This window comes from Gopherus flavomarginatus, chromosome 12, assembly GCF_025201925.1.
Source record: "Gopherus flavomarginatus isolate rGopFla2 chromosome 12, rGopFla2.mat.asm, whole genome shotgun sequence".
NCBI lineage: Eukaryota > Metazoa > Chordata > Testudines > Testudinidae > Gopherus > Gopherus flavomarginatus.
The window spans coordinates 3,013,279-3,040,561 of NC_066628.1; the positions used below are offsets into that span (position 1 = coordinate 3,013,279).

The 27,283-nt window shown below is 60.3% G+C and overlaps 2 protein-coding genes across 4 annotated transcripts; one reads left to right on the forward strand and one right to left on the reverse strand.

Annotated features, from left to right (window-relative positions):
• The first annotated feature begins 584 nt into the window (after nt 1-584).
• Nucleotides 585-9,950, forward strand: TUBB (tubulin beta class I). The gene is made up of 4 exons (XM_050920564.1): nt 585-786; nt 5,305-5,413; nt 5,939-6,049; nt 6,710-9,950. Exons 1-4 carry the CDS (start codon nt 730-732, stop codon nt 7,765-7,767), a joined length of 1,335 nt encoding a protein of 444 aa, XP_050776521.1. The 5' UTR covers nt 585-729; the 3' UTR covers nt 7,768-9,950.
• Nucleotides 9,951-11,210: 1,260 nt separating this feature from the next.
• Nucleotides 11,211-21,578, reverse strand: FLOT1 (flotillin 1). 3 transcript variants are annotated; one of them, XM_050920565.1, is made up of 13 exons: nt 21,504-21,578; nt 20,055-20,115; nt 19,090-19,165; nt 18,756-18,846; nt 18,155-18,298; nt 17,771-17,890; nt 17,469-17,564; nt 17,040-17,192; nt 15,923-16,104; nt 14,231-14,276; nt 13,858-13,995; nt 13,333-13,497; nt 11,211-12,949 (listed from the first exon to the last, which is right to left on the reverse strand). In XM_050920565.1, exons 2-13 carry the CDS (start codon nt 20,095-20,097, stop codon nt 12,917-12,919), a joined length of 1,287 nt encoding a protein of 428 aa, XP_050776522.1. In that variant the 5' UTR covers nt 20,098-20,115; nt 21,504-21,578; the 3' UTR covers nt 11,211-12,916. The 3 variants fall into 3 exon arrangements, with proteins under 3 accessions (XP_050776522.1, XP_050776524.1, XP_050776523.1); XM_050920566.1 differs by lacking the exon at nt 11,211-12,949 and adding an exon at nt 12,958-13,046 and having other exon boundaries at nt 21,504-21,559; XM_050920567.1 differs by lacking the exon at nt 18,155-18,298 and having other exon boundaries at nt 21,504-21,559.
• Between the last annotated feature and the right edge of the window lie 5,705 nt (nt 21,579-27,283).

Sequence of the window (27,283 nt, forward strand, 5' to 3'; positions counted from 1 at the left end):
CTTTTTCCTGCCTCGTTTTCTTTTCCCTCAGTCATTCATTCTATTCCTCTTTCCATTCTTTCTTCTCCCACCTTTTCTCTTTCTCCCCCATTCTTTTTTTCCCTCTTTTTAGTTGTTTTATTCCTTCCTCTCTTTTTTGCACTCGTTCTTTTCTCCCTTTTTCATTCAGTCTTTCTGCCTCTCTTTTTCGCTCCTTCTTTCCTTTTTCTCTCATTCCTTCTTTCCTTATTCTGTCACTCTGTTCTTGCTATTCGCCCTCCCTCCTTGCTCGTCCTTTCTCAGGCTTTGCGGTGTCCCGCATGCCGTGCAGACGTGGGAGGAGATGTGGGGAATAAAGAATTAGGCCTGTCTCCCGGCCTGATTCTCCCTCTTCCCCCGTCACACCCATTTTTTTCCGCAATCCCACTTTAAAAACTGTACAACAAAAGGAGACTACAACTCCCAGCACCCCTTGCGCTCTGGTCCACACCCTGCTCCCCCCCACAGTACGTGTCCGTGCCTCTCCTGTCCAATGGGCTCCGCGCTCGTGATCCCAGCGGACCAATCATCGGGCTGGCCGCCCTCCAGCTTATAAAAGCTTTGTCTATATCAGCCCCAGCCCCTCTCGCTGTCGCTGTTTCGGCCGCTTGGAACGTTCGCTCCCGGCGCGTTCGGCGGAGAGAACCTTGAGCTCCCCAGCGTTCCATCCGTCCCAGGGCGCAGGACCAGGCTAGACCGGCGGGAGGCAGGATGAGGGAAATCGTCCACATCCAGGCTGGCCAGTGCGGCAACCAGATCGGTGCCAAGGTGAGCGGGGAGCCGCGTGCGCTGCCAGATTCGTGGAGCTCCCTGAGCAGGGGGGGAGGAGGGTTTAAAATACGGGACCTCCCGAAGGGGGAAAAACTCCCCCCGCCCCAGATTTTTTGGGGAGGCGGGGGGAGGGGCAGCGGCTATTGTAGGGCGAGTTTGGTGGAGGAGGCTTGCTCTTGGCAGTTAAAATAAAGGCGGGGTGGTGTGAGCATGTGGGAGGGGGATCGGACGCGTTTACAAACCGGTCTCGTTTTTTTTTCCATCCCATTTTTTAATCCGGATTTAAAACTGTTGTTCCGTTTTGAGTCACCCCGACCCCCCTCCCCGCTCTTTTTTTAAACCCGGGACTCTAGACTCCGGATTCCAGCCCGTCCCGGCATTAGAGAGGCGATTTGCAGTTAACGGGATTAGCCGGCTCAGCAGATGACTCAGACCCAGGGGAGCTGGGCAGGGGGGGGAGGGTGCAGAGGGGGATGGGCGGGGGGGACAGGAAGAAAACTCCCCCCGCCCGCTACGCGCTTGTAAGCGGCGCGATACCATCTTTTAGCGCCAAACCCAACCCGCCTGCTGGCAGGAGGGAGGCCGGGTTTGTGGCAGGGGGGTGGGGGTGTCCGGCGCTGCAGGGATCTGACTTTGGTTCCGCTCGGAGCGGGGTCGGATTCCCCTGGCAGAGCTGCCCGCGCTCCGGTTCGGCTGAGGATTAACCTAGTGCCTCTTCCCCCGCCTGCCTCTCTGCTGCTGGCTAATTTCACGTCCTCTTTCTCTGCTGGCTCGTTTCAACCCCGCCCTTGGATCTCCATTGTCTGCCGCCAGGGGCGAGAGATGCGGTGAAAGGGGCCATTTTCCTCCCCAACTGCTGGGGGGGAGCCCCCTTCCAGATCTTGTGTTACTAGCGGCAAAATCCCCCCCCCCCAATTTCTCTTCCGTTAATCGGTGGAGGGGGGTATTTGTTCTCCAGCATTAGGGGCTTTGCCTTATATAGGCAACGAGATCTCTCCCCCCTCCGCGAAGAAGTCGCAATTTTTCACACTACTCAGCGTGTAACAGGTTTAACCACCAGGGTGAGGGGGAAGCATGTCTAGAGGCGACCCCCCCTCCCCCCGCTTGCTAGATCCGGAGTGAGGCCTTTTTCCTCTCCTCGAGCCCTTTGCAAACCGTCAATTACAGTGTTGCCGTTGGGGTGAGAAAAGTGACGGTCAAATGTTGCAATGGGGAAAAGAGACACAAATCTTGTTTCAGTTGCAAATAAAGAATGTTACTTCTGGCGCCAACCCGCCCATCCCCCTCCTCCTCTTCCCTCCCCACCCACCATCTTCCCCACCTCTTTGTCTGCCGGGCCCCACATGGCTGGCTGCAAAGCTGGCGTGATTCCCCACCTCCCGGAGCTAAGCACCCAGCCTGATCCCTTCCCATCCGTCCCCAGCGCCCCGCCACCCCGGAGTCACATCGGATCTTCGGTTTAAACTGAGACACCACATCCTTTGTGCCTGTAATGGCCGCCTTTACACGGCTGGGGGAGGGGGTTCCCCCAGGCCTGTTTGCAGTTTGATGGCTGCAAAATCCACCCCGCCTCCAAGTGGTTGCTGAATCCGGCGCTGGGTTTCTCCCCTGGTGGGGTGGATGGGTGGACATAGACTTTATTTTAGCCCTTGCAGACCCAGGAGCATCCCTGCGAAATGGGCCCATCGGGTGTTTTTTATTGCTTCTGTGGAAGCATCTGGATCGCTTAGGAAGCCCTGAATTTTTTTTTCACTGTAGGGATGTTTCCCCTCCTGCATCACACACCTCATCCCAAGCCCCACCCAGCCTGACCAGGTTTGCCAGGTGCTGGGTGTGGCTGGCCCCTCAGCCAGGCACAGGGGTGCTGATCTGCCTAGATCCCCCCTCCTCGCTTTAAAACTGGCGTCTCTGCTGTGCCAGGGTGGGTGGGTCAGGCTCTGAGACCCAGCCCAGCAAATTCTTGCAATGAGACCCAGACCTGCCTGCTCCATCAGAAGATCCTGACCCTCAAAATAATGGGTTTGTATTGCAGCAGCTGTGTCAGGGATTTTGAAGCGAGGAGCCTGGGCCCTGGGCTGTGCCGGGGATGTTTGGGGGAAGGTAAAGCAGATTTTTCTGTCCCTCCCTAAGAGCCTTCCTGGCATCTGTTAGAGCCATTCAGTTTCTCCATCTGGAATCGCTCTGCGTTTGCACCAGGGTCCCTGAGATCAGAATCTGCTGACTCAGGGTCTGGCTACACTAGGTATTAAAGTTGGACTCTGACACAGGGCCCAAGCCCCCCTGCTGTCCACATGCAAATCAGTCTGACCTGGGTCAGCAAGCTCAGAACCTAGGACCCTGCAAGGGGGCAGCTCAGAGCCCCAGTCCAGCTGCGGCTATGGTCCAAGTCATGTCTTCTGCAGTGTGGACGCAGCCCCGAGTCAGGTCTCTGCAGTGTGGGTGTGTTAACACGGCTGTGAACCCCCAGCCATGGTAAGCCCAGGTTTACCATGCAGTGAGGACGACAGAGTCCACAAGCCTGGGGTCCCACAGTCCCGGGTTTACAATACAGTGTAAATGCAATCTGTGACCCTGGTTGTCAACCCAGATCCACTCCACATTGACACCAGAGTTGCTGAGATCAGTGCTGGGACTGGGGGTGGATTTCCTGGTGCAGTGACCCATGGTGCCAACAATGCCTGGGATGTTGATGGGGGTTGGCTTGGCTGCCCTTGTGTTGTGGGTGGGGCGGGGCCCTGGTGGTGGGGGCTGGGGTGGAAAACAGATGTTATCTGTGACGAATGCTCTGACACACTGCTTTCTCCCAAGCAGGCTTGGGGGTGGGGACAGGCTCCACTGGGGACAGAAGTCAGTGACGACCCCCCCCCCCCCCCCGGATTGATTTCGCTGGTAGCCTGTTCAAACAGTCCCTGTCCTTGAGCCCAGGGGCCTTAACCACACCCTGCTGGGGCCAGGCACAACTGGGATGATCTGTTAATGGCTGGCCAGCCCCACGCCCTGGTCTGCAATGGCCAGTGGCTCCCTTCAAAGCAGCTGGCAAAGGAGTGACATAAGAGGTGACTAACTGACCAGGTGTCCTGGCTCCCAGCCCCCCCCCCCCCCCCCCCCCGTCTAACCCACTAAGTCCCCCTTCCCTCCCTGAGCCCAGGCATAGAACCCAGGTGTCCTGGCTCCCAGCCCCCCCCCCCCCCAGTCTAACCCAGTAGATCCCCCTTCCCTCCCCCAGCCCAGGCACAGAGCCCAGGAGCGCTGACACCTGCTGCGGCTGAGAAGTGGCTGAACAGAGCTGAAGCCGCCAGCAAGCGGGGTGGGGAATTGTCTCTTAGGCTCAGCCGGGTGCCATTTGCTCTTTGCTCCGCTCAGAGGCGGGAAGCTGGATTTGCATCAGGGCTGGGGGAGGGGGGTGTAATCGGTAGAGCTCAGTTACGGGGAGGGGCAGACAGCCAGTCACACCGCTGCCACCAGCAGCGTCATCCCTTCCACGGCTGAATGCTGCGGGGTTCAAGGGCAGGCACGTGGCTGGGGAGTGCATCCTGGCGGGGCCGTACTGTGGCTGCTGGCACCGAGCAGCCCTGCATTGAGGGGGGGCGGGGGCGATGCTGGCTCAGGCATCGCTTCCCTGGAGCTGGGACTGAGGGGATGAGCCCTGGCCCAGCCTCTGGCAAGGCAGAGCAGAGCCCTGTGGGAGGTGAGACCACAACTGAGCGAGGGGAGGGACAGGGACCGCTGGGGCTTCTCTCACCCCTGGACAAAGGGTAAAGCAGCCCAGCTGGGAGGCCACTGCTGGTCAGAGGGTGACCCTGGGGGATTTTACCACGAGCCCCTGTGGGGGTGGGGTGAGAGGGCTCTGTCCTGGAGGGGGGACACAGGACAGGTTCCTTGCATATGCATGAGTGACGGGCCTCTCCTCCCAGCCACCCCCGTGCTAGGGACACCAGAGCCCCAGAGATATGGCTGGGGTAGGACTAGCTTTGTGGGGAGGGGGGGGCAGAACTTACCCTGCTTCCCTCCCCCAATGCTCAGGGGTCACTTCCCACTCCAGCCTAAGGATGGGCACAGAGAGGGGAGGAGACATCATAATACCCCCACCAGGGGGTCAGAGCAGCACCTCAAACTTTCATGGGGTCCCTCTGCCACTAGGAGGCAGCCTGGCATGTGTGGTGCGTTGCTTCCTCCAATGGTTGGATGGGGGAGGGGAGGGGGGGCAGGATGTGCAGTCTTAGGGGAAGCCTGTTTCTGGACCAGGCTGTGATCACCTGTAGGGGGCGCTGCTGGCTCTGGCAGGCTGCACATGGTGGGCGTGGCACCATCATGTGCCTGTTGTTGGGTGGGGAGAGGTAATGGGGATGTGCCAGATGGGGCTTAGCTGTGGGGCAGCCCCCATTGGGCTGGCAGCTGCAGCGCTACCTGGGTTCCCCCTGAGAAGAGCAGTGTCCCCTTGGGGGAGGGGTGGCTGGTACAGGGATGGGGGGGAGGCAGCCACCCAAGTGACCCCCCCCCCGCTGTCGCCCCTAGTTCTGGGAGGTGATCAGCGATGAACATGGCATCGACCCCACCGGCACCTACCACGGCGACAGCGACCTGCAGCTCGATCGCATCAGCGTCTATTACAACGAGGCCACAGGTACTGGTGGGGGTGGGTGGGATGCATGACACCCCTTTAGCTAGGGAACATGGGCCAGTCCGTGATTCGCCCCCCACAAACACCCATGGTTTGGTTTGGAGATTTAGTGCTCCCCGATGTATATACATGGTTTGGTCTGGTCCCCCCCCACATGTTCCCATGGTTTGAGCCAGTCCCCCTCCCATATATGCAGGGAATGGGAGGGTCCAGGGATCCTTCCCCACAATACTCTGACTTGGTCCTGGTCCAGTCTGTTCCACTCCCCATGCCATGTCTGGGTTTGGTCTGATCGAGGGCACCCCCCCCTTCCAGATGCCCCAAAGGCTAGGCCCCCCCCACACATGGCTGAGACCAAACCCTTTCAGTGCATTAGTGTCTAGTGACTGCGGGGATCCCTCTGCACCTGTGGCTTTGAATCACCCCAGTTTCCTCCTCCTGGATAACCCCAGGCCCCCTAAAACCATCCTGCTGCCTCTTGGTTTGATTGACCCATCCCTGCTGAGACTCTTCTCGCTCCCCCTCTAGGTGGTAAATATGTCCCTCGCGCCATCTTGGTCGATTTGGAACCAGGCACCATGGACTCTGTCCGTTCCGGTCCCTTCGGCCAGATCTTTCGACCAGACAACTTCGTCTTTGGTAAGGTTCCCATTGTCCCTCCATGCTGTGTCTGCTAGGCCCTAGGGTTGAATTACCCAGCAGCCACTTGGGTTGCGTCAACCATGGCACCAGTGGTTGAGACCCCCCCGATCTTGGCCCATGTGTACCAACAAGAGTGGGGTCGTGTCTAGAGTCCGAACCAGAGTTTCTAGGTTTGTCTACTCAACTGAGTCCAGACTGGACCTAGTAGCAAGCTGCGGACAGTCCCCCTAAATTTTGGAGTGGCCAACAGGTTATGACTTTGAGATGGGCCATGTCTGATCTGGGGGGTGTGGGGCATGTGTGGAAGGACCCAGCTGACTTCACTTGACTGTTTGGAGCTAGAGGTGCATCCCTCAGCCCTGGCCACATTCGCAGAGCGGTGGCCTCTGTTAGGTTCTCCTGTCTAAGAATTGGAGGCCACTTAAATACCATGGTAATGTGGCCTCTCTTCCCCCCACTTCCTCCCCACCCCCAATCTGTGAGCCTAACTCAACAGAGGACCTGATGTTCCTCTTAGACCATTGGGGGAATTGGCACATGTCCCTCAGGGGAGTCCATTGGAGGTAATTTGGGGACATAGCTGGCCAAGGAGCAGCTGGTTCCCCAGTGCCTTAGCCCAATGCTTGTGGCTTCTTCCCCTCCACCCCACCCCTACAGGCCAGAGCGGAGCTGGTAACAACTGGGCCAAGGGGCACTACACGGAGGGGGCCGAGTTGGTGGACTCTGTGCTGGACGTGGTGAGGAAGGAGGCGGAGAGCTGCGACTGCCTGCAGGGCTTCCAGCTGACCCACTCTCTGGGTGGTGGCACCGGCTCGGGCATGGGCACGCTGCTGATCAGCAAGATCCGGGAGGAGTACCCCGACCGCATCATGAACACCTTCAGCGTGGTGCCGTCGCCCAAGGTCTCGGACACGGTGGTGGAGCCTTACAACGCCACCCTGTCCGTCCACCAGCTGGTGGAGAACACAGACGAGACCTACTGCATCGACAACGAGGCCCTGTACGACATCTGCTTCCGCACCCTCAAGCTGACCACCCCCACCTACGGCGACCTCAACCACCTGGTCTCAGCCACCATGAGCGGCGTCACCACCTGCCTCCGTTTCCCTGGGCAGCTCAATGCCGATCTCCGCAAACTGGCTGTCAACATGGTGCCCTTCCCTCGTCTCCACTTCTTCATGCCTGGCTTTGCCCCCCTGACCAGCCGCGGCAGCCAGCAGTACCGGGCTTTGACCGTGCCAGAGCTGACCCAACAGGTCTTCGACGCTAAGAACATGATGGCAGCCTGTGACCCCCGCCACGGGCGCTACCTGACAGTAGCGGCCGTCTTCCGCGGCCGCATGTCCATGAAGGAGGTGGACGAGCAGATGCTGAATGTGCAGAACAAGAACAGCAGCTACTTCGTGGAGTGGATCCCCAACAACGTCAAGACGGCCGTGTGCGACATCCCGCCCCGCGGGCTCAAGATGGCCGTCACTTTCATCGGCAACAGCACGGCCATCCAGGAGCTCTTCAAGCGCATCTCGGAGCAGTTCACTGCCATGTTTCGCCGCAAGGCTTTCCTCCACTGGTACACGGGCGAGGGCATGGATGAGATGGAGTTCACCGAGGCGGAGAGCAACATGAACGACCTGGTCTCCGAGTACCAGCAGTACCAGGATGCTACGGCCGAGGAGGAAGAGGACTTCGGGGAAGAGGCTGAAGAAGAAGCTTGAAGCTTCACCCGCCACCATAAACGCGCCCGCACAAATTAATTTTTTTTAAAAAAAACAAACACCCACATCGCATCATGTTCCAGTCTTCTTTCTTCCTTCCTTCCTTCTCAACTGTCTTCTCCATCCAGGTTCCTCCAGGGCTGAGCTTACTCCAGTTCTGTGATCTCCCATGTAAACATCAGCTTGGGCATCGGAGTGAGAGATGCCACTTCTGCCGTCCCTCATCTGTCTTCTGTTCTTCCCCAGCACTAAGTTATTGTGAGTTCTGTCTCCAATAAAAGTCAGATCCCCTTTCTCTGTAACTGTCTACATCCAATGGCATCTGTCCTCTGCTCTCTCTCAAAGAGGGAGTTTAAATTTTGGTGATTCTTCTCAGCCCATGCTCATCTCGCTGAGGTGTTCCCCAGGGATGGGAGTGTGGGGATAACAGAGGGCTCGGTTGGATTGTCCTTAAGACCTGAAATGTAACTCAAAGGATGTGCAAGATTTAAAAGTCCCAAAGCAGAGTTGATAGGTTGTCCCTTCTTTGGCCCAGTGGCCTAGCAAACTGGAGCCAGGTTGTGAGAGCGAGCTCTTTGACTTTTTCCTGCTCGGACCTTTATCGAAGGAGCTTCTCGCATGTAGATGTCATCCCATAGGTAGCATCAGGCAGGTGCCAAACTCTTGTAGCAAAACCAGTAGAGGTGGGAGCTGTGAAGTGGATTAGCAGGAACAAGGTAGATTGGTTTGTGGGAGCTCCCCACCACTGGAGCCGGTGGGGGATGTGAGGCAGGTCCAGACCTGCGGAAGTCTAGTTGATTGCTTCTTAGACTGAGCAGAAAGTAGGAAGGAGGTGGCCCTGAACTGGTTAGACCTTGCAGGCAACTAAATAATACCAGCAGCTGAGGAGGAAGGTAAGAGGCAAAGCAGGCCTAGCAGAAACATCTGGCCCTACTTAGGGGAAGGAGATTCAATTTGCTTTTGCTGTTAGCAAGTCCCTCTGCTGCACCTTCCTCCTCAGGGAAAATGAGCTTGTGGCTGAATGCAGTGGGACTTCGGGGAGCAGCATCTAGGGGAGGGGAGAAGGGATAGGACCCAGGAGTCTTTCCCACCCCCCGCTGTGGTTGGATTTATGGCTCTGCTACTTCGGTGAGAGATGCTCGGTCAAGGAACTCCTTCCCCTCCTGGCTGGATGTAAGCATATTTGCAAAGCTGTAGGAGATGCTGGAGCCCTGAGACTAAACCTGTGTCTATATGACCCCGCTCAATGTGTCCCATTTCTCTGAAGGTCTCACCTACCAGGTGTGTGGATCTAAGTTCTGGAGCTGCCTGGTCTGCCCACACCCTCAAAGGGTGCATCCCTAGCTTCCCTAGTCAATATGCTTTCTGTTTGGGGGGTCAGCCCCCCAGCTTCTCCAGGTGGGGGCATCCCTCCCCTTTTCCATTCCTACCCCTATGCTGAGGATTTGGCCCACAGATTTTTTTGGGGATGGGGGAGAGAATGGTAGATTCTCTTCCTTGTATCAATTTGGCCCCAGATCAGGGAACCCACCTTATACCTTCCATCTCCCTTGGTGCCCTAGATAAGTCAGCTGAGCCAGGGATGCAAGGGGCACCAAGCCACAGAGTGATGGCTCAGGGAGCTGGTCTCTGCCCTCTCAGCAGCTTTGGAGAAAGGGATGGTCCTGCTGGAGGCAAAGGGGGAGAGGCCCTGAAAGCTGGTTGCATTGCAGTCAGTCCCCTCCAGTGAGCAGGGAGAGGGTGAGAGCTGAGGGGGGTGGGTGTGTGCAAACCTGTGTGAGGGGAGAGGCTGTGAATGTAGATTGTCCCCATGCCCATGTTCTCGGGGGCTCAGCTGGACCTCCAAGGTCCTGCCACGGGGAATCAGCTCCCACCAGCTGAAGCTCCTGAGAGGAGACAACTCAGCCCTGGAGGAATTAAAGGGGAAGAGAGTTGGGGGGGGGGGGCACTGATGTGGGCTTCAGCTGGTAGGTGACTGCAGCTGGAGGTCCCACCCAATGGCTCTGGCCTGGCTCCAGCTCAACTCTGTCCTGTCTGGCTCTGTCTTATCAGATCAGTGTCTGTCCCCCCCCCCACTCCCCCCCCGCCTCACTTGCTCCATCTTTCTCTTGTTTTTTTAACTGCTTTTTTCATATTGAAAAGACGATGTTCTGCGCAAGAATAAACCCATTTTTTAAAAATTTTCCTGACTCTCCAAGCTCTGTCTGTGCAGGGGGATGTGATGGCAGCTGGGGGGCACCTGTGCCCCATGGCACAGGAGGTGTCACAAACCCTTCCCCAAATCACAGCCCCTGCCCCTGAGTCTTGATCTCAGCAGCCCCAGCCCTGAGCTCCCCTCTCCCCAGTCCTGCTGTGCAGCCCGTTAGCTCAGCCCTGGGATGATCTAGGGCCCCTCCCACCCCACTACCCAGCCCTGGGGGTCTCCCTGCCCTACAGCTCCGCTGGTGCCTCTTACCCCTCCCTCCTGCCCTGAGCTCCCCTCTCCCCAGTCCTGGTGTGCACCCCTGGGGGTCTCCCTGCCCTACAGCTCCGCTGGTGCCCCTCAGTCCTGGTGTGCAGCCCCCGGTAGCTCAGCCCTGGGGGTCTCCCTGCCCTACAGCACCGCTGGTGCCCCTCCAGCAGCTGTGGGGCAGGGAAGTGCGGGAGGGGGCGTGGCCAGGGGATGAGCTCATTGCTGGGGGGGCCATGGCAGCTGTGCCACGTGGCACGGAAGAAGCAGGGGGGAGAGGAATCCGCCCCCCCCCCCTCTGCTGGGCTCTCAATTCACTTCCTTTTGCTCTGCTTCCCTCCCCTCCAGTTTCCTTTCCCTGCGCTTTCTCCACCCCCCCCCCAGGTTAAACGAGGGGGGCCCGGGTCAAAAGTGAGGAGCTGGGGCACGTGTGTGGCTCCCCGCCCCCCCCCCCGTCATTCAGAAGGATTTGTTCCTTGCTTTAACAGTAGCTGGATTGTGCCCCCCCCCCGCAGTTCAATTCCTCCAGACCAGCCCTGACCTCCAGCTCTTAGCCCCCTGCCCCCATGGAGGCTGTGGGGGTTGGGGGGGGGTTAAGCTGTATAACCCACAGCTGGTTTTCACACGCTGCAGCGACTGCCCCTGGAGTGGGGGGGGCAAGGGGCTCAGGAAGGGCCACCCCCAGGTCAGTGCTGGCCCCAGTGCAGTGCTCAGGGGGCACAGGGAGCCCTCTCCCCTGGCAGGCTGCAGCTCACCCCACGGGGCTGGGCAGCTCATGAGGGGGCACTGCAGGGAGCGGGGGGGGGGCACCAGGGGCTCAGTAGGGGGTGCTGTGCTGCAGGAAGCAGGGCAAGGAGGGGTCACCAGGGACTCAGCAGGGGGTGTTGCACTTTGTCCCAGCCCCCCGACACGTTAAATCACCAGCTTTGTGTCCCCAACCCGCCCCAGCTCCTAGACACCCACGCCAAGAGACTGAGGCGCCAGGAGAACGGGGTCATTCACACAACAGGGCATTTAATGGTCTGGGGGGACAGGTACCAGCGCAGGGGGTGACAGACACAGGCTCACGTACAATCACGAGGGCAGAGAAGGCACCTTCATGCACCCGTCATATTTGGGGCACCAGGACGCACGCACACACAGAGGGGAGGGGGGACAGGGGCCCTGGCCCAGCTTCTCGGACCCTCCCAACCCCTTCCCGGGCACGGCAAGGTGGGATCGGGCCCCCTTTTGCCCTGGGACCAGCAGGACAAACCAGCAGTGCTACAAGTCAGGAGGGGGGCAGGGGAGTGGAAACATGAGACGAGGAACCCCTGGTGGTGGAGGGGGTATAGCACCTGGGGGTGCATATACAGATATGGGGCACCAGCCGCAGGGCAGGGACTGGGGAATGGGGCACAGGGCCTTTCCCCTCTAGGGGGTGCTGGCAGTGATCCAGCCCTGGGGGGTGGAGGGAGGCAGGAGCCTGGCTGCCTTTCTCCTCTGTGGGGCCCTGGCTCCTAACCAGCCATTCCAGCCAAGTTGGCTCGTTGTCAGATTGGCCCCAAGTGGCCCAGCTGGGGGCAGCAGGAACGGCTGGGGGGGTCGGGGGGGCGCTCTGCAGAAGAGTTTACTTTGGCCACAGCGAGTGAGTGAAAATGTTTAGGCACCGGAGGGAAAAGGGGGCAACGGCTTGAAATCCCCACCGCCCCATTTCATCCCGTGCCCCTTAGTGGCAATGAGATGCCCACAGCTGCATCCCACCCCAACTCTCCTCCCCCACATCCACAGGCGCTGGGAATGCTGGATCCTGGGGGCTATGCCCCGTCCCCTCCCCAAAAAGGGGTTCGCTCCTGTCTTCCTGACCCACGCCTGCGGCTGTGGCTATGGAGGGGCATCTAAAGCGTCTACAGCCCCAGCTGGCCAGGAAATACCAAACTCCAGAGCTCCAGGGAGCCACCAAACGGACCTGACATGTCACATCAGTCCGATTACCTCCTTGCCTTGCTTCTGCTTCAGCAGCCGATATCTTACCAGCACCCAAGGTAGAGATGTGCGGCCGGTGGCGTTTCCAAGTTGGGGCTGTCGGCTTTCGGCCGGTATCTGACTTTGACTTGTGGTTTTGGCCACCAGAGAGACATGAGCTGCTAAATCCGGACGGGTGCAAGGGAAAAGGAAGCCAGAGGCTTCTGAAAACGCTGGGGCTTTAAGGTGAGATATCTCAGGCTGCATTAGGAGTAGATTTAAGAGGTTGGTGGCGTTGAAAAGAGGAAATCCCAAACAGGGTTTGTTTCTCACTCTGCCGCTCTTGAGAAATCAGACTCCAAAGCTGCACCTCCTTCAAGACATGGCGCCCGCCGGTCCCAAGCTGGAGGTGACGGAACTTCTCCCTCAGGATGATCTTGGATGTGAAGAGATGACGGAGCGAGGGGGTGGGTCTGTGGGACTGATCCCCCAGGAATACAAGGTGCAGGCGAGGTTAGGGTGGAGTGGGGAGCAAATGCACCCCCCCAGCTCTTGGGGGAGAGGTTGGGGGGCTTGCAAGAGTACATGGGAGGTGGCATTGACCCATGTGGCTCGGTGGCTGGTGCCCCACACATCCCCCCCTGGGAGGGCAGCCAGCGTGAGGGGAGGCCTGAGATGCAGACACAGCAAGGAGAATGGGGCGGGGGCGGCTCAGGGACATGCACAGCTCGGGGCAGAGCCTCCGACTTCCAGTGACTAGGACATTCGCCCTGGCTTCTTCTGAGTCATCTGTGAGCAGGAGGCAAAACCGACAGGGGGAGCAGTGTCAGCGCGTCACTCCCAGGAACCTGATCGCAGAACAGAGTCACAGACTCCTCTGGACCCCCTAGCAATGGGGGAAGGGAGTCAGGGAGAGAACCCAGGAGTCCTGGGTCCCAGCACCCCCGCCCCGCTCTAACCACTGGACCCCACTCCCCTCCCAGAGTCAGGGAGAGAACCCAGGATTCCTGGCTCCCAGCCCCCGCTGCTCTAACCCCCAGGCCCCACTCCCCTCCCAGCACTGGGGAGAGAACCCAGGGGTTCTGGTTCCCACCCCCCGCCCCTCCCCGCTCTAACCACTAGCCCCCGCTCCCCTCCCCTCGGATAGAACCCAGGCGTCCTGGCGCCGGTACCTGGGAGATGCTGATGCCGGTGAGTTTCTCCACAGTGTCGGGGAGTTTGCTCATGATTTCCAGCACCTCCCCCGTCACCTTGGCAGCGCCAACGCCCTCGCTCCCGCTCGACACCATGGTGATCTTCTTTACCGAGGTCAGCGGCTTGCTGATCTCCTCCGCCACCTGGGGGGAGGGGCGCCACGCCACTCCGTTATTGTAGGGTCTCTTAAGTGCTGGGGGCTGAGCTGGGTTCTCATCATGGGGCCTCCCACATGGGCTGGGGGCCGTGCACACTGATTTGTTATGGTACAGTTGGGGGCCAAGCAGGGTGGGGTGTTATTGTAGGGTCTCCTAGAAGGGCTGGGGCTTGTTATTGTAGAGTCTACCTTAAACGCTGGCGGTGAGCCACTTTGCTAAGGCTTTCCATCAGGGCTGGGCGGGTTGTTTTTGCAGGGACTCTCGGGAGGGCTTGGGCTAGGCTGCTTTGTTATTGTAGGGTCTTCCAGGGAGCCAATCCTGCCCTCCCCCCGGCCCTGGCCTCACCTGGGGCAGCTTCTCCAGCAGCATGTCGACCATGGCGGCGTCCTGGTACTGCCGGAACGCCTCCGCCTTCTTGGACATCTGCTCGGCGTCCGCCCGCGCCTTGGCCTCAGTGGCGAACGCCTGCGCCTCCCCCTTCACCTGCATGGGTGAGGTGGGGGGGGGGCGTGATCAGCGCTGGGGGTGGAGAGCGACCCGTCCACCACTCCCGGACGCCTGGGTCCCATCCTCGCCTCCAGCCACACTAGGGGTGAGAGCCCTGAGCTGCCATCCCGGACGCCTGGGTCCCATCCCAGGCTCCAGCCCTGCGCTGCCATCCCGGACGCCTGGGTCCCATTCCCGTCACAAGGCTGGGAGGGGCGAGCACCAGACTCACCCTGAGGGACTCTGCTTCGGCCTCCGCCTGCATGATGAGCTGGCACCTGGGGGGGGAGAAGGGGGCAGTGTCAGTGACTACGGCGCAGTGGGGGGGTGGGACACTGAGCGGAGAGGTGAGCAGGAGCTGGCAGCAGAGGTTTCGGGGGCAGGGAGTGGGGAAGGAGGGTGCCGAGGGATGAGCAGGGGGTTCAGGAGAAGGAGTGGTGGATGAGGCTTGTTGTATGGGGCACAGGATGGGGGAGGTGAGGGGCAGGGTGCTGGGGGAGGGGATGGGAGTGGGGCACAGGATGGGGAGGGGAGGGGCAAGGGGGGGCAGGGTGCTAGGGGATGGGAGCGGGGTGCGGGATGGGAAGGGGTGGGGCAGGGTGCTAGGGGAGGGGATGGGAGCGGGGTGCGAGATCGGGAGGGCAGGGGCAGGGTGCTGGGGGAGGGGATGGGAGCGGGGCGCGGGATGGAGAAGTGAGGGGCAGGGGATGGGCAGGGTGCTAGGGGAGGGGATGGGAGCGGGGTGCGGGATGGGGAGGGCAGGGGCAGGGTGCTGGGGGAAGGGATGGGAGCGGGGCGCGGGATGGGGAGGTGAGGGGCAGGGGAGGGGCAGGGTGCTGGAGGAGGGGATGGGAGTGGGGCGCGGGATGGGGAGGGGAGGGACAGGGGAGGGCCAGGGTGCTGGGGGAGGGGATGGGAGCGGGGTGCGGGATGGGGAGGTGAGGGGCAGCGGAGGGGCAGGGTGCTGGGGGAGGGGATGGGAGCGGGGTGCGGGATGGGGAGGGGAGGGACGGGAGGGGCAGGGTGCTGGGGGAGGGGATGGGAGCGGGGTGCGGGATGGGGAGGTGAGGGGCAGCGGAGGGGCAGGGTGCTGGGGGAGGGGATGGGAGCGGGGCGCGGGATGGGGAGGTGAGGGGCAGGGTGCTGGGGAAGGGGATGGGAGCGGGGTGCAGGATGGGGAGGTGAGGGGCAGGGTGCTGGGGAAGGGGATGGGAGCGGGGCGCAGGATGGGGAGGGGAGGGGCAGGGTGCTGGGGAAGGGGATGGGAGCGGGGCGCGGGATGGGGAGGTGAGGAGCAGGGTGCTGGGGAAGGGGATGGGATCGGGGCGCGGGATGGGGAGGGGAGGGGCAGGGTGCTGCGGGAGGGGATGGGATCGGGGCGTGGGATGGAGAGGTGAGGGGCAGGGGATGGGCAGGGTGCTGGGGGAGGGGATGGGAGCAGGGCGCGGGATGGAGAAGTGAGGGGCAGGGGAGGGGCAGGGTGCTGGGGGAGGGGATGGGATCGGGGCGCGGGATGGGGAGGGGAGGGGCAGGGTGCTGCGGGAGGGGATGGGAGCAGGGTGCGGGATGGAGACGTGAGGGGCAGGGTGCTGTGGGAGGGGATGGGAGTGGGGCGCGGGATGGGGAGGTGAGGGGCAGGGTGCTGGGGAAGGTGATGGGAGCAGGGCGCGGGATGGAGAAGAGAGGGGCGGGGTGTTGGGGGGCATTGGGGGAGGGGAGGGGGATCAGAGGTGGGGCACTGTGTGCGGGGAGGCAGGCTGAGGCTGGCAGGGAGCCCCGCGGTGGATCGGGGACGGGGTGAGGCCGTGGCTTCGGCTGGGAAGGGGTTGCGGGGTGGTGTCCGGGCTGGAAGCGCTCGGCCCAGCTGGGTCTCGGGGGTGGCTGGAGGGCGGCGTGGGGAGAGGGGTTTGGGGGGGCGCGATACCTCTGGGCCTCCGCCAGCTTCTCCAGCCGGTAGCGCTCGGCCTCGGCCGGCTTCTTCACCGTGGCCTCCAGCTCGTGCTCCTTGCGGATGATTTCCTGCTCCTGCAGCTGGATCTGCTGGGTCCGCTCCACCACCAGCACCTGCATCTTCTGCTCCTCGATCTTCTGCTTGGTCTTGGCCACCTGCACAGGGAGGGGTCGGGGGTCACCACCGCGAGGGGGATCAGCAGGGCCAAGGCAGCGGGAGTTGACACCATGGGGTGAGGGGTCAAACGTTGGCTGCACCAATGGGCGTCGCCACCACAGACACCCGGGATTCATGCCAAGCCAACGCCCCCAGAGGTCAATGTCGAGGGGGTCATGGGTCAACATCGCTGGTATTTGTAAGTCAAGATTTGAGCCCCCTTTGAGAGGATTCAAGAGGTGAAAGGTCAAGAACCCGCAACAGTGAGGGATCAAAGGACACCACCGTGGAGGGGGTGGGGGTGGCAAAGGATGACCCCACTGAGGCAGGTCAAAGGTCAATGTTGGGGGCAATCTGTGGTCAACACTGGGGGATTGATTATTATTAATTATTATATTATTATTATTATAAAGAACTGACCCCAAAAAGGATCAAAAGTCAACACTACCCAGAGGTCATGAGCCAAGAGCTGACGCCTCCAAGCTAGGGACGGGGTCAACATGGCCATGGGGGGGAGGTCAAGGGTCAACAGCTGACATCAGTGAAGTGGGGGAGGGGTCAGCCTGGACAAAGGGGTCACAGGTCCAGAACCAATGCCACTGGACGGGTCGTGGTTGACGCCGCTGGGTGGCGAAGACGTGTGGGGCCCGAGATGCCACCAGGGGTCGGCCAGGGGATGCTAAGAGCAAAGGACGGAGTCATTGGGCAGGGAAGGAGGCCAAGAGGGTCAACCCGCCAGGCTGTCCAGAGTCAAGTTGCAGGGGGTCAAAGGTCAGCATTGGAGTCAGGGTCATAGGTCAACAGCTGTGGGTTGATCACCACATCGACATGCCTGCCCTGCCAGCTACAGTGTCCCATGGTGCTCAGACGCCTGGGCCGGGGGCTGGCATGGGGGGGCCCTGCCCCCCTACCCCTGTCCACAGGGGCGTCTCACCTGCAGCTGATAGGCCAGGTCGGACTCGGCCTTGCGGGTGTTCACCTCGATGTCGTAGGCGGCTTTCTTCAGCTCAAAGTCTCGCTGCGCCTTGGCCATCTCAATCTCGCTTAAGTACTGGGCAGAGAGCTTCTCCTGCTTCGCCTTGGCCTCCTGCGGGTGTGGGGGTCAGAGCCACGGTAACCCCTGTCCCCTGTCAGAGCCACGGGCCAGCTGGTATCCCCTGCCCAGTCTGACCCATGGGCCAGCTAGTCCGTGCCCCTCACCCCCGGGTCACAGCTGTGGGCTGGCTGGCCCGTGCTCCCTGCCCCCGGGTCCCAGCTGCAGGCCAGAATCCCCACCCCTGGATCAGACCCCCATGGACCCAGCCAGCTGAAATCCCCCTGCCCCTACCCCGGATCAGACCCTGCACTCACGTCCAGCTCTCACCTTGATGCCGGCGTCTCTCTTGGCCTCAGCTTCCCCTATCCGGGCGTCTTTCTGCACCTGGGCGGTCCTGGCTTTCCCCAGCGAGTGCAGATAATCCTGGGGCAACGCCGTGGCGGGGAGGGGGAGAACGGAACAGAGACAGACACCTCAGTTACGCCAAGCAGCCCAGCTGGAGACCATTCCCCTCTAGGGCGCGCCGGCTCCCATCCAGCCCTGGGGCGGGGCAGAGCAGGGGCTGGCTGCTCCGGGCTGGGAACGGGACACGGGGCCTTTCCCCTTTAGGGGGCGCTGCTCTCCCTTACCTGGTCGTCGTGAATGTCCTTGAGCGTGTAGCTCACCACGCTGATGCCCATATTGACCAGGTCTGAAGAGGCCACTTTAAAAACCTGCTCCGAGAACTTCTTCCGATCCTTGTAGATTTCCTGCCCGGGGCGGGGAGACAAGGGGTGAGTCGGGGTGGGGACAGGGCTGGGAAAGACACATGGTGGGGCAGGTCTGATCCCCCCAGCAGGGGGTGCTGACACCCACACAGGGGGCAGGTCTGATCCCCCCAGCAGGGGGCGCTGACACCCACACAGGGGGCAGGTCTGATTCCCGCAGCAGGGGGCGCTGACCCCCCCACACAGCAGGTCTGACCCCACAGCAGGGGGCTGACCCCCTCACCCCCCCGGCTGCCGGCCCCCCACCTCCACAGTCATGTGGGCCATGATGGCCCGCTGATGCCCCTCCAGCGTCTCCAGCGCAATGTGGGTGATCTCGCTCTCCGACTTGCCGAGGAACATCTGGCAGGCGGCCGCCAGCATCTCCTTGTTCTGGCCCTGGATCTTCACCTGCCGGAGCGAGGCCATGAGGGGAGGGAGGAATGGAGCCCTGTGCCCGCCCCCGACAGCCCTCCCTGCGAATCCTAGGGATGCTCCAGGGGTGGGGCGCCTTCCCCTTTAAGAGGAAGAGGCTATTGCCTGCATCCCAACAACAGTTGCCCAGAGACCGTATCCATGGTGGTCAAGGGGGCTCTGGCCCTGTGGTCCCAGAGCATCATAGGGCAGGTACCAATGGGGAAATGGGGGGGATGAGCCAGGCTGGGCAGGTACCATCGGGGAAAATGAGGGAGGGGATATGAGCCAGGCTAAGCAGGTATCACTGGGGGAAATATGGGGGTGAGTGGTGCCAGTGGCAGGTACCACCGGGGGGACTATGGCAGCTGGCTGGTTTCCTAGGTGATCCCGACCCTGTTCCCGCCTCCCTGGGGTTTCCACGGCGACCTCGGAGTCAGGGGGTGCCGGTTACCTGGGCGATGCCGGTGACAGAGATGGGGACCCCGTGCCGGGTATAAACCTTCTCGCTTTTCACATTCAGGGTCAGCGTGTTCAAGGAGATCCTGTGGGGAAAGCAGGGGGGTCAGGAGAGGGGACCCCCCCATGCACACATCCAGCCTGGTATCCCCACCCCCACATACTGATCCCTCCCTGCCCCAAAGCCTGAGCTCTCACCCCTCCTCAATCCTGGCAACCCCTGCCCCAGTGGGGTGATGGGAGATCTCCTACAGACTTGGGGAGTGCAGGGACGAGCCAGGGAGCCCTGACCTAGGGGCTCTCTGTGAAGGGGGGTTTTGGAGACTCACCTCTGGATCTGCTGGATGCAGGGGAGGACGAAGACCCGGCCCCCTGCCACCATCACTGGGGGGCTGCGGCAGAAGCCTAGGGGGAGGGGAGGAGAACGTTAGCCACCACTGGGCGCTGAGATGCAGCTGGCTTTGGGGTGGGACAGCTGGGAAACAGCCACGTGGAACAGCGATGCTGCACAGGGAGGGCTCGCCCACCGTTGAATTGCGACTGGCTCTGGGGTGGGTGGCTGGGGAACAGCTGTGTAGAACAGGGACGCTGCTGAGATGCAGCCGCCTCTAGGGTGGGCGGCCGGGGAACATGCAGTGAATCCTGAACAATTTGAAACCATCAGGGAAATTTTAAGGAGGCAGGAAGTGAGCTCAGCTGAGACACCCCTTGCTGATCCCCCACCCCGCCCCCCACAGCACAGTGCTCCCTGCTGAGCCCCTGCCCCGCTATGCCCACTGCCGAGCCCCGCCTCGCTCCCCACTGCCCCCCACCCTGCTCCTTGCTGCTTCCCAGTGGCCATTAGTGACGCACAAAAGAAGATTTGATCGTTAACCATCAGATTAGCCTCCCCCCCCCCCCCCCCCGCAGGCCCATCCCCTGGGAGCAGGTGATGTCACTGGCTCAGATCCCATCTCTTCACTGGTGAGTATTTCAGGTTGGCTCAGAGGGGCAGGGGATGGGGCATGGGGCCTTTCCCCTGTGGGGTGGGAGAGTCCCATAAGTGGGGGGCTGGGGGGGCAGCTCTCCCATTGTGCTGGGGAGGCTCCAACTCCAGTCCTTGGTCCGGGTTTCTCCCAGGGATCGGGCCCCTAATGAGCTCGGGCATTAGGCCCAGGTCTTAGCCGGGCTGACGGGGCTGTCCCAGCAGTGTGGGGGTGGGGCTGGGGATTAGGGGTCCCAGGAGGGGGCAGCATCAGGCTCCCACCCTGGGAGTGTCTCTTTCCACATGAGACCGGCAGGGGAAGCCACTCACCCGAGACCACCATGGCCTCATTTGGGCCACACGTGAAGAACATCCTTATGCCGGAGGGATCCTGAAAGAGATGAGAGCGACTGAAATCGAACCCAGGAGTCCTGGCTCCCAGCCCCTACCCCAACCACTAGACCCTACTCCCCTCCCAGAGCCAGGGACAGAACCCAGGAGTCCGGGCACCCAGTCCCCCCCGAGCCATAGATCCCAGAGATGCCAGAGCCGGGGACAGAACCCAGGCATCCTGGCTCCCACCTCCACCCCCACTCTAACCACTAGACCCCACTTCCCTCCCAGAGCCAGAGAGAGAACCCAGGAGTCCGGGCTATTTTCCCCTCTCCCGCCAGGCGGTGGCGGATAATTACAGACCCGTTCCTGGCCAGACTCCAGCTGAGCTCCCCACCCACCTGCCGCCAGAGCCGCTGCTGATTCCACCCAACGGGGAAGGGGATCACTGGGGTCCCGCCCCCCCGCCCACCCCTTGCAGCCCCCCCATCCCACCCCCAGCTGCGCACCCCACTTCAACCCTGTGCTTCGGCCCCCACCCCGATCTCCGCCCGTGCACCCCCCCGATCCCCATCTCTGCCCGCGCACCCCCCTCTGCCCATGCACCCCCGACCCCCTCTCTGCCCATGCACCCCCCGATCCCCATCTCAGCCCGTGCACCCCCCTCTGCCCATGCACCCCCGACCCCCTCTCTGCCCGTGCACCCCCCCCGACCCCCATCTCCGCCCATGCACCCCCCGATCCCCATCTCCGCCCGTGCACCCCCCTCTGCCCGTGCACCCCCCGACCCCCTCTCTTCCCGTGCACCCCCCCGACCCCCCCTTCTGCTCATGCATCCCCGAGCCCCCTCTCTGCCCATGCACCCCCCGACCCCCATCTCCGCCCGCGCACCCCCCTCTGCCCATGCACCCCCGACCCCCTCTCTGCCCATGCACCCCCGATCCCCATCTCTGCCCGTGCACCCCCCTCTGCCCATGCACCCCCGACCCCCTCTCTGCCCGTGCACCCCCCGATCCCCATCTCAGCCCGTGCACCCCCCTCTGCCCATGCACCCCCGACCCCCTCTCTGCCCGTGCACCCCCCCGACCCCCATCTCCGCCCATGCACCCCCCGATCCCCATCTCCGCCCGTGCACCCCCCTCTGCCCGTGCACCCCCCGACCCCCTCTCTTCCCGTGCACCCCCCGACCCCCCCCTTCTGCTCATGCATCCCCGAGCCCCCTCTCTGCCCATGCACCCCCCGACCCCCATCTCCGCCCGTGCACCCCCCTCTGCCCATGCACCCCCCCGACCCCCCCTTCTGCTCATGCATCCCCGAGCCCCCTCTCTGCCCATGCACCCCCCGACCCCCATCTCCGCCTATGCACCCCCCCCTCTGCCTATGCACCCCCCCGACCCCTCTCTGCCCGTGCCCCCCCCGCCCATGCACCCCCCCACCTTTGCTGAGCGGGTCTCTTGCTCCAGCCAACTCCCCGTCTGTCTGTCTGCCCCTCCGGCTGCAAACACGCCCCACCCTCCTGTGACCACCACTATCCCGTCAGCCCCTGCAGTTTTCCCAGGGCTGAGGCGGTGCTGCCACCTGCTGGCCGCAGCCCCGCGTGGCAACCAGGCAGCTGCAGGGGGCTGCGTGTGGGGTTCGTCCCAGGACTTGAAACTGCGGGAGGTCAGGGCCGATGGGGGTTTGACCGTGAGGGCGGAGGTGGGCTGTATCTAGGGTGACCAGATGTCCTGATTTTATAGGGACAGTCTGGAATTTGGGGTCTTTTTCTTATATAGGCTCCTGTTACCCCCCCATCCACACCCTGGTTTTTCACATTTGCTATCTGGCCACCCTATATAGAATCATAGACTATCAGGGTTGGAAGGGACCTCAAAAGATCATCTAGTCCAACCCCCTGCTCAAAGCAGGGCCAATCCCCAAATCCCTACGGCACCACAGTAAAAACTGAAAAATGTTTCACGATCATTTTATTAGATTTAACTCATGTTTTAAAATCATCACACGAAGCAAAGTTGGCTACTCAAGGATTCCATGAAACACGACGTTTACATCCTTCCTGGTTTCTTCTTGTCATTGTGCACAACTCTGGTAATGAACGTCTTGAATGCAACACGTTCATCTTTGGTGGCTTCTCGTGTGTCTGGTACTTCCATCCCTTCAGCTGATATGCTCACTGGTTCATTCACGGGATCAGGCGGAAGGCGACGTCTTTCAGAACACAACATTCTGTTCAATGAGGAAAGAGACCGCTCAACTGTAGCTGTTGTGACTGGGCGTAGCAAGAGATGAATTCCCACTGCTTTCATCCCAGGAAACAGAACAAAGATCACGGCAAGCCACTAGTGATGAGAAAAAAGAAGTTGAAGTCAAATCATTTATTCGTCGTATGATATTCCACTCTGGGTTCAAATTCTCTAGTCTGTCCTGAGCACATGGCAGCCCCGTTGCTGGTAGTGCCTCGCTCCACACAACTGCCAGTGTTTTATAGGACAGGGATCTGTAAAAGCCACATAGAGGTTGAGTCGAATCTAGAAGTCGCTGTTGTAGATTCTGAAGAAATCAAGTCTGTGTACTTTTTCAGTTGCCTTATCAAACACTTCCTGTCGTCTTCACTTAAGAATTCAATATAAATACCTTCATTAGTCAACTTCTGGACTGAAATATTTGCTTTTTCCAGTACTTTTTCAGTGGATAGCTCTCTGACTGATCCAACTGTAGCTTCCATTGCTGGACAAAGATCTACTGCTGTTGTAGCAGATGCCTGGATGGCCTTGTTTAATGAGCCAAGTGGTTTCAACAGTAGACTTACAAAAGAGAGAGAATGCCAGTAGTCGTCTCTGAACTTAGCAGCAAAAGTAATCCGCCAGCTTCACTACTCAGATCCATACCATCTTAGCAGATACTTTCCAAAGCCAGTAACAACGGCTGGAGTAATTTTAAGACAACAGCCAAGGATCGCTCATGAGAAAGCCAGCGGGTTTTCCCAGGCTCGACTAATTTGAACTTCAGTCCCAGCGTATCTTCTATATTTTCCAAGAGATTCAGTCTTTTTGGACTCTTGCTGAAAAAAGAATATAATGAAGACATTAAATTTCTAGCTTTTTAAATGTCTTGTGAAGAGTCTGCACCTCTTACTAGCGCTAGCTGGAGTAGATGGCCTCTGCAGTGTGTATAGGAGAGATTAGGTTACACTTTTCTCTGAGCAGAGCTTGTACTCCACCATGTCTTCCAGAGAAGTTTGTAGCTCCATCAAATGCACAAGCAGCCAGCTGTTTGGGGTCCAATTGACAAGCATTTAACTCTTCTAAGATGTGAGTTGTCACAGATGGAGCCGATGTGTATTCTGTAACTTGAACATCGAGAATCACATCTACTGGCCTACGACTGACATCAAGATAACGGACACAATGACTCGATACTTGATGCATTCATCAGCCGCGTATGGACATTTTCTGAATGTGGTGAGTGAGTTCTTCACTTTTTCAGTGGTTGAGTCTTTCACTGTTGCACCACATGCTTCCAGCCAGTCAGTTGAGTTTCTTGCAGAAAGACAGTGAGCATTTGCTGGTCTTGTTCAGAACCAGTGTTCAGCTTCAGGATGAACAAGTGACAATGCACTTAACATTGGCCTCCAGTTTGGAGTGTGTGGGATCTCTTGCTTAAATAGAAAGTAGGAATGCCACAGGCATGTTTGTTCGCATGAACTGTGTTGTGTCTCCAGCATTCTCAACAGCCTCGTTAATACTCACCGGTGTTGTCCTTGGTCAGTGGAGACTCAGAGTTCAGAGGTGCTTTCACATGAGTTCATCCCCCAGGTTGGGGGCAAGAAGACACTTTGCTCGTTCCTCCAACTGCTCACTGTTCACTCTGGACGCTGTTGTTCATTGTGCCACCGTTCACGCCATTGCTCTGTTGCCAATGGCCCTGCGCCGTCACCTTCTGCTGCCACCTGCCACTGTGACCTCTGCGAGTTGGTCTCCGGAGGTCCCACCAGCTCTCAGTGATTTCAGCTCTCAGTAGGGGAACCTCATCGCTAGTGCAGGCTGGGCCGTCTCTTCCACAGCAGGACTCAGCACCTAGACCTGATTCTCAGTGATTTCAGCTGTAGGGGTCATTTAACAGAACAAAAGACTCTCTGCTGAGCCTAATCAGCTCTGTCTTTCAACAGTGGAGAGGGGCAGATCGAATGGTACTTGTGACTCAGGCAGCCCATCAAGCAAATCACCTGTTCCCCGCCCGCTCTCGATGCCCTCCATCAGCACAGGCTAAGTACAGTTCTGCTGCCCTTTACTCATACAATAAGAACAACAACATTTCATCCCCCCCCCACCTGTATTCAAGTCATTTGTAACCCAACCCCAGCCAAAATCTATCACTTGGACAACACAGCTCTGTTTGCTGGATACCTGGGCAGATTAGGTGTGAACGTAAATACAATCTGGTCCTGAAGCCTTTCCCCCCAGCTCATCATTAGCCGTCAGGGACAGCTCATTTAGACTCTGCTTACAAATCATCATTTGAAATCATTAGGTTGGCAAACATCACCGAAATGAACGCCCTGACATTGTCATAAAAAACAACAGCTGTATAAGGAAGCTAGTCTGTGTTCATACTTGTCAAAACTATTGTACTTTTTCAGATACACATATGTTATCATACACTGTGTATGCTTTCAAAGTGTGTATTAACGTTTCAATTTCAATTTGAATGTCCAAATGGTCACTAAATTGGCAACACTGCATGTAACTAGTTCACAAAACTGAACCAGGGGGGTGTTGGGGAAATTCGGTGGAGGGGGGGAGTAGGGAAATCCCTGGCTGCCTGGCTTGGGGAGAAGGGGGGAGACAGCAAATTCTTTGGGACCCCAGCCCTGCCAGACCCCTCCCAAATCTATGAAGTCTCTTGGTGGGGGAAGCCCAGGGCTGGGCTAGCAGGGGCTGTGGGTTGGGAGTGAGGGGCACCGGCAGAGCTCGGGGGGGCAGGGCTGGGCTAGCAGGGGCTGTGGGTCAGGAGTGAGGAGCACCAGCAGAGCTGGAGGAGGGCAGGGCTGGGCTAGCAGGGGCTGTGGATTGGGAGTGGGGGGCACTGGCAGAGCTAGGGGGCAGGGCTGGGCTGGCGGAGGGCTGCGGGTCGGGAGTGAGGAGCACTGGCAGAGCTGCGGGGGGGGACCAGGATTTTGTGAGTTAACCCTGTTGTTTTGGCCGGATCCCCCATCCCATTCTCCTGACTTTCCAAGAAGAGCCAGGGTGGTGTCTGCATCACTTCCTGTCCCAAACTCGGGGGCGCGGCGCCCGTGAAGCGGTCGCCCCGTCCCCACCCAGAGGTGGCTGCATTAGAGCCCCTGGCTGGCTCCTGTTAACTTTCAGGGCGGCAGTTCACCGTGTGGCCACCAGGTGGCGCGCGGGGCCAATAGTGCAGCGCCGGGGCCGGGACATCGTCTGAGCCTGGGGGAGAAAATTTGCTTCTTTCAGTGTGTGGGGGGTGCCCAGCCCATAGCCACCCCCCAGGCCTCTGTGTCCCCCCCAGAATAGGGGCAGAGAGAGCCCCCCGACGAGCCAGCCCCCCACGTGCCTGCCCCGATGCTTGATAGGGGGCACTAGGGGCAGTCGATCTCAGTGGCATGTTTGACCCCCCACACCCGCTCTGGGCCAGGGGTTAGTTCATGCTTGGGGGAGCCGGGGGGGCGTTGGTAACGGGGCAGAGAGCCAGCAAACTCGTTACACACAGAAAGGAGCCGGACTCATTGGAATTATCAGAACCGGCACCCCCTAGAGGGGACAGGCCCCTTCCCCACTCCCTGCCCCCCCGAGCCAGCCAGTCCCTCCCCTGGGGCCGGGTGGGAGCCGGTGCCCCCCAGAGGGGACAGGCCCCTGCCCCATTCCCTGCCCCCATAAGCTAGCCAGTCCCTCCCCTGGGGCCGGGTGGGAGCCGGCGCCCCCTAGAGGGGACAGGCCCCTGCCTCACTCCCTGCCCCCTGAGCCAGCCAGTCCCTGCCCTGGGGCCGGGTGGGAGCCGGTGCCCCCCAGAGGGGACAGGCCCCTGCCCCATTCCCTGCCCCCCTGAGCCAGCCAGTCCCTCCCCTGGGGTCGGATGGGAGCCAGACCCCCCTAGAGGGGACAGGCCCCTGCCCCACTCCCTGCCCCCCTGAGCCGGGCAGTCCCTGCCCAGGTGCCAGATAGGAGCCGCCACCCCCCTGCCCCACTCCCTGCCCCCCTGAGCCAGCCAGTCCCTGCCCTGGGGTCGGATGGGAGCCAGACCCCCCTAGAGGGAACAGGCCCTGTTTCCCATTCCCTGCCTCCCAAGCCAGACAGTGCCCCCAAGTCAGACTTGGCCCAGGGAGTGTGTTAGGGGCAGGGTGTGTGTGTGTGTGTGTGTGTGTGTGTGTGTGAGGGGTGGGGGAAGAGTTGTGTATTTCCAGTGCCGGTATTTCCACTCCTCTGCTCCCCTCTTTATATTTAGGCCCTGGGCTCTCTGGGCCGGGTGGGGGGCGGGGGGCGGACGTGGGCTCTGCTGCTTCCTTTCGCATGTGGTTCTCACCTCTGGGGTGAGAGGAAACGCAGCCGTGCGGTTAGGCAGAGCTCGGAAGCCACGAGCTTGGGCAATTCCCAGCCCTGGCCTGGGCCCAGGGCCCCTAGCAGCACTTTCCATCATGTGTTTCCTGAGCTGGAGAGCGGAGGGTTGTGTGTGTGACCCAGCGTGTGTGCAAAGACACATACACAGCCCCAGGCCAGGCTGGGCCATGAAAACACACACACACACACACACACACACACACACACACACACACACACACACACACAGAGCCTCCCTTGCTCTAACCACTAGACTCCCCGCCCCCCCCAGTGCTGGGGAGAGAACCAGGGGTCCTGGCTCCCAGCCCTCCTAACCACTAGACATCCCTCCCAGAGCCAGGGAGAGAACCCAGGAATCCTGGCTCCCAGCCCTCCTAACCACTAGACACCACTCCCCTCCCAGAGCCAGGGAGAGAACCCAGGAGTCCTGGCTCCCAGCCCTCCCAACCACTAGACACCACTCCCCTCCCAGAGACAGGGAGAGAACCCAGGAGTCCTGGCTCCCAGCCCTCCCAACCACTAGACACCACTCCCCTCCCAGAGCCAGGGAGAGAACCCAGGAGTCCTGGTTCCCAACCCCGCCCCCCTCACTAGACCCCACTGCCTTCCCAGAGCCACCCAGCCCCCCCAGCTCTAACCACTAGACCCCACTCC

Excerpts from the sequence above, each read along its gene's own strand:
- FLOT1 (XM_050920565.1), bottom strand. The coding sequence starts at position 20,097 with ATGTTCTTCACGTGTGGCCCAAATGAGGCCATGGTGGTCTCGG. Across the intron at positions 19,166-20,054 it reads TGAGGCCATGGTGGTCTCGG|GCTTCTGCCGCAGCCCCCCA; the intron begins GTGAGTGGCTTC and ends CCCTCCCCCTAG. Across the intron at positions 14,277-15,922 it reads AAGCTGGCGGAGGCCCAGAG|GTGCCAGCTCATCATGCAGG; the intron begins GTATCGCGCCCC and ends CTCCCCCCCCAG.
- TUBB (XM_050920564.1), top strand. The coding sequence starts at position 730 with ATGAGGGAAATCGTCCACATCCAGGCTGGCCAGTGCGGCAACCAGATC. Across the intron at positions 5,414-5,938 it reads CTATTACAACGAGGCCACAG|GTGGTAAATATGTCCCTCGC; the intron begins GTACTGGTGGGG and ends CTCCCCCTCTAG. Across the intron at positions 6,050-6,709 it reads ACCAGACAACTTCGTCTTTG|GCCAGAGCGGAGCTGGTAAC; the intron begins GTAAGGTTCCCA and ends CCACCCCTACAG.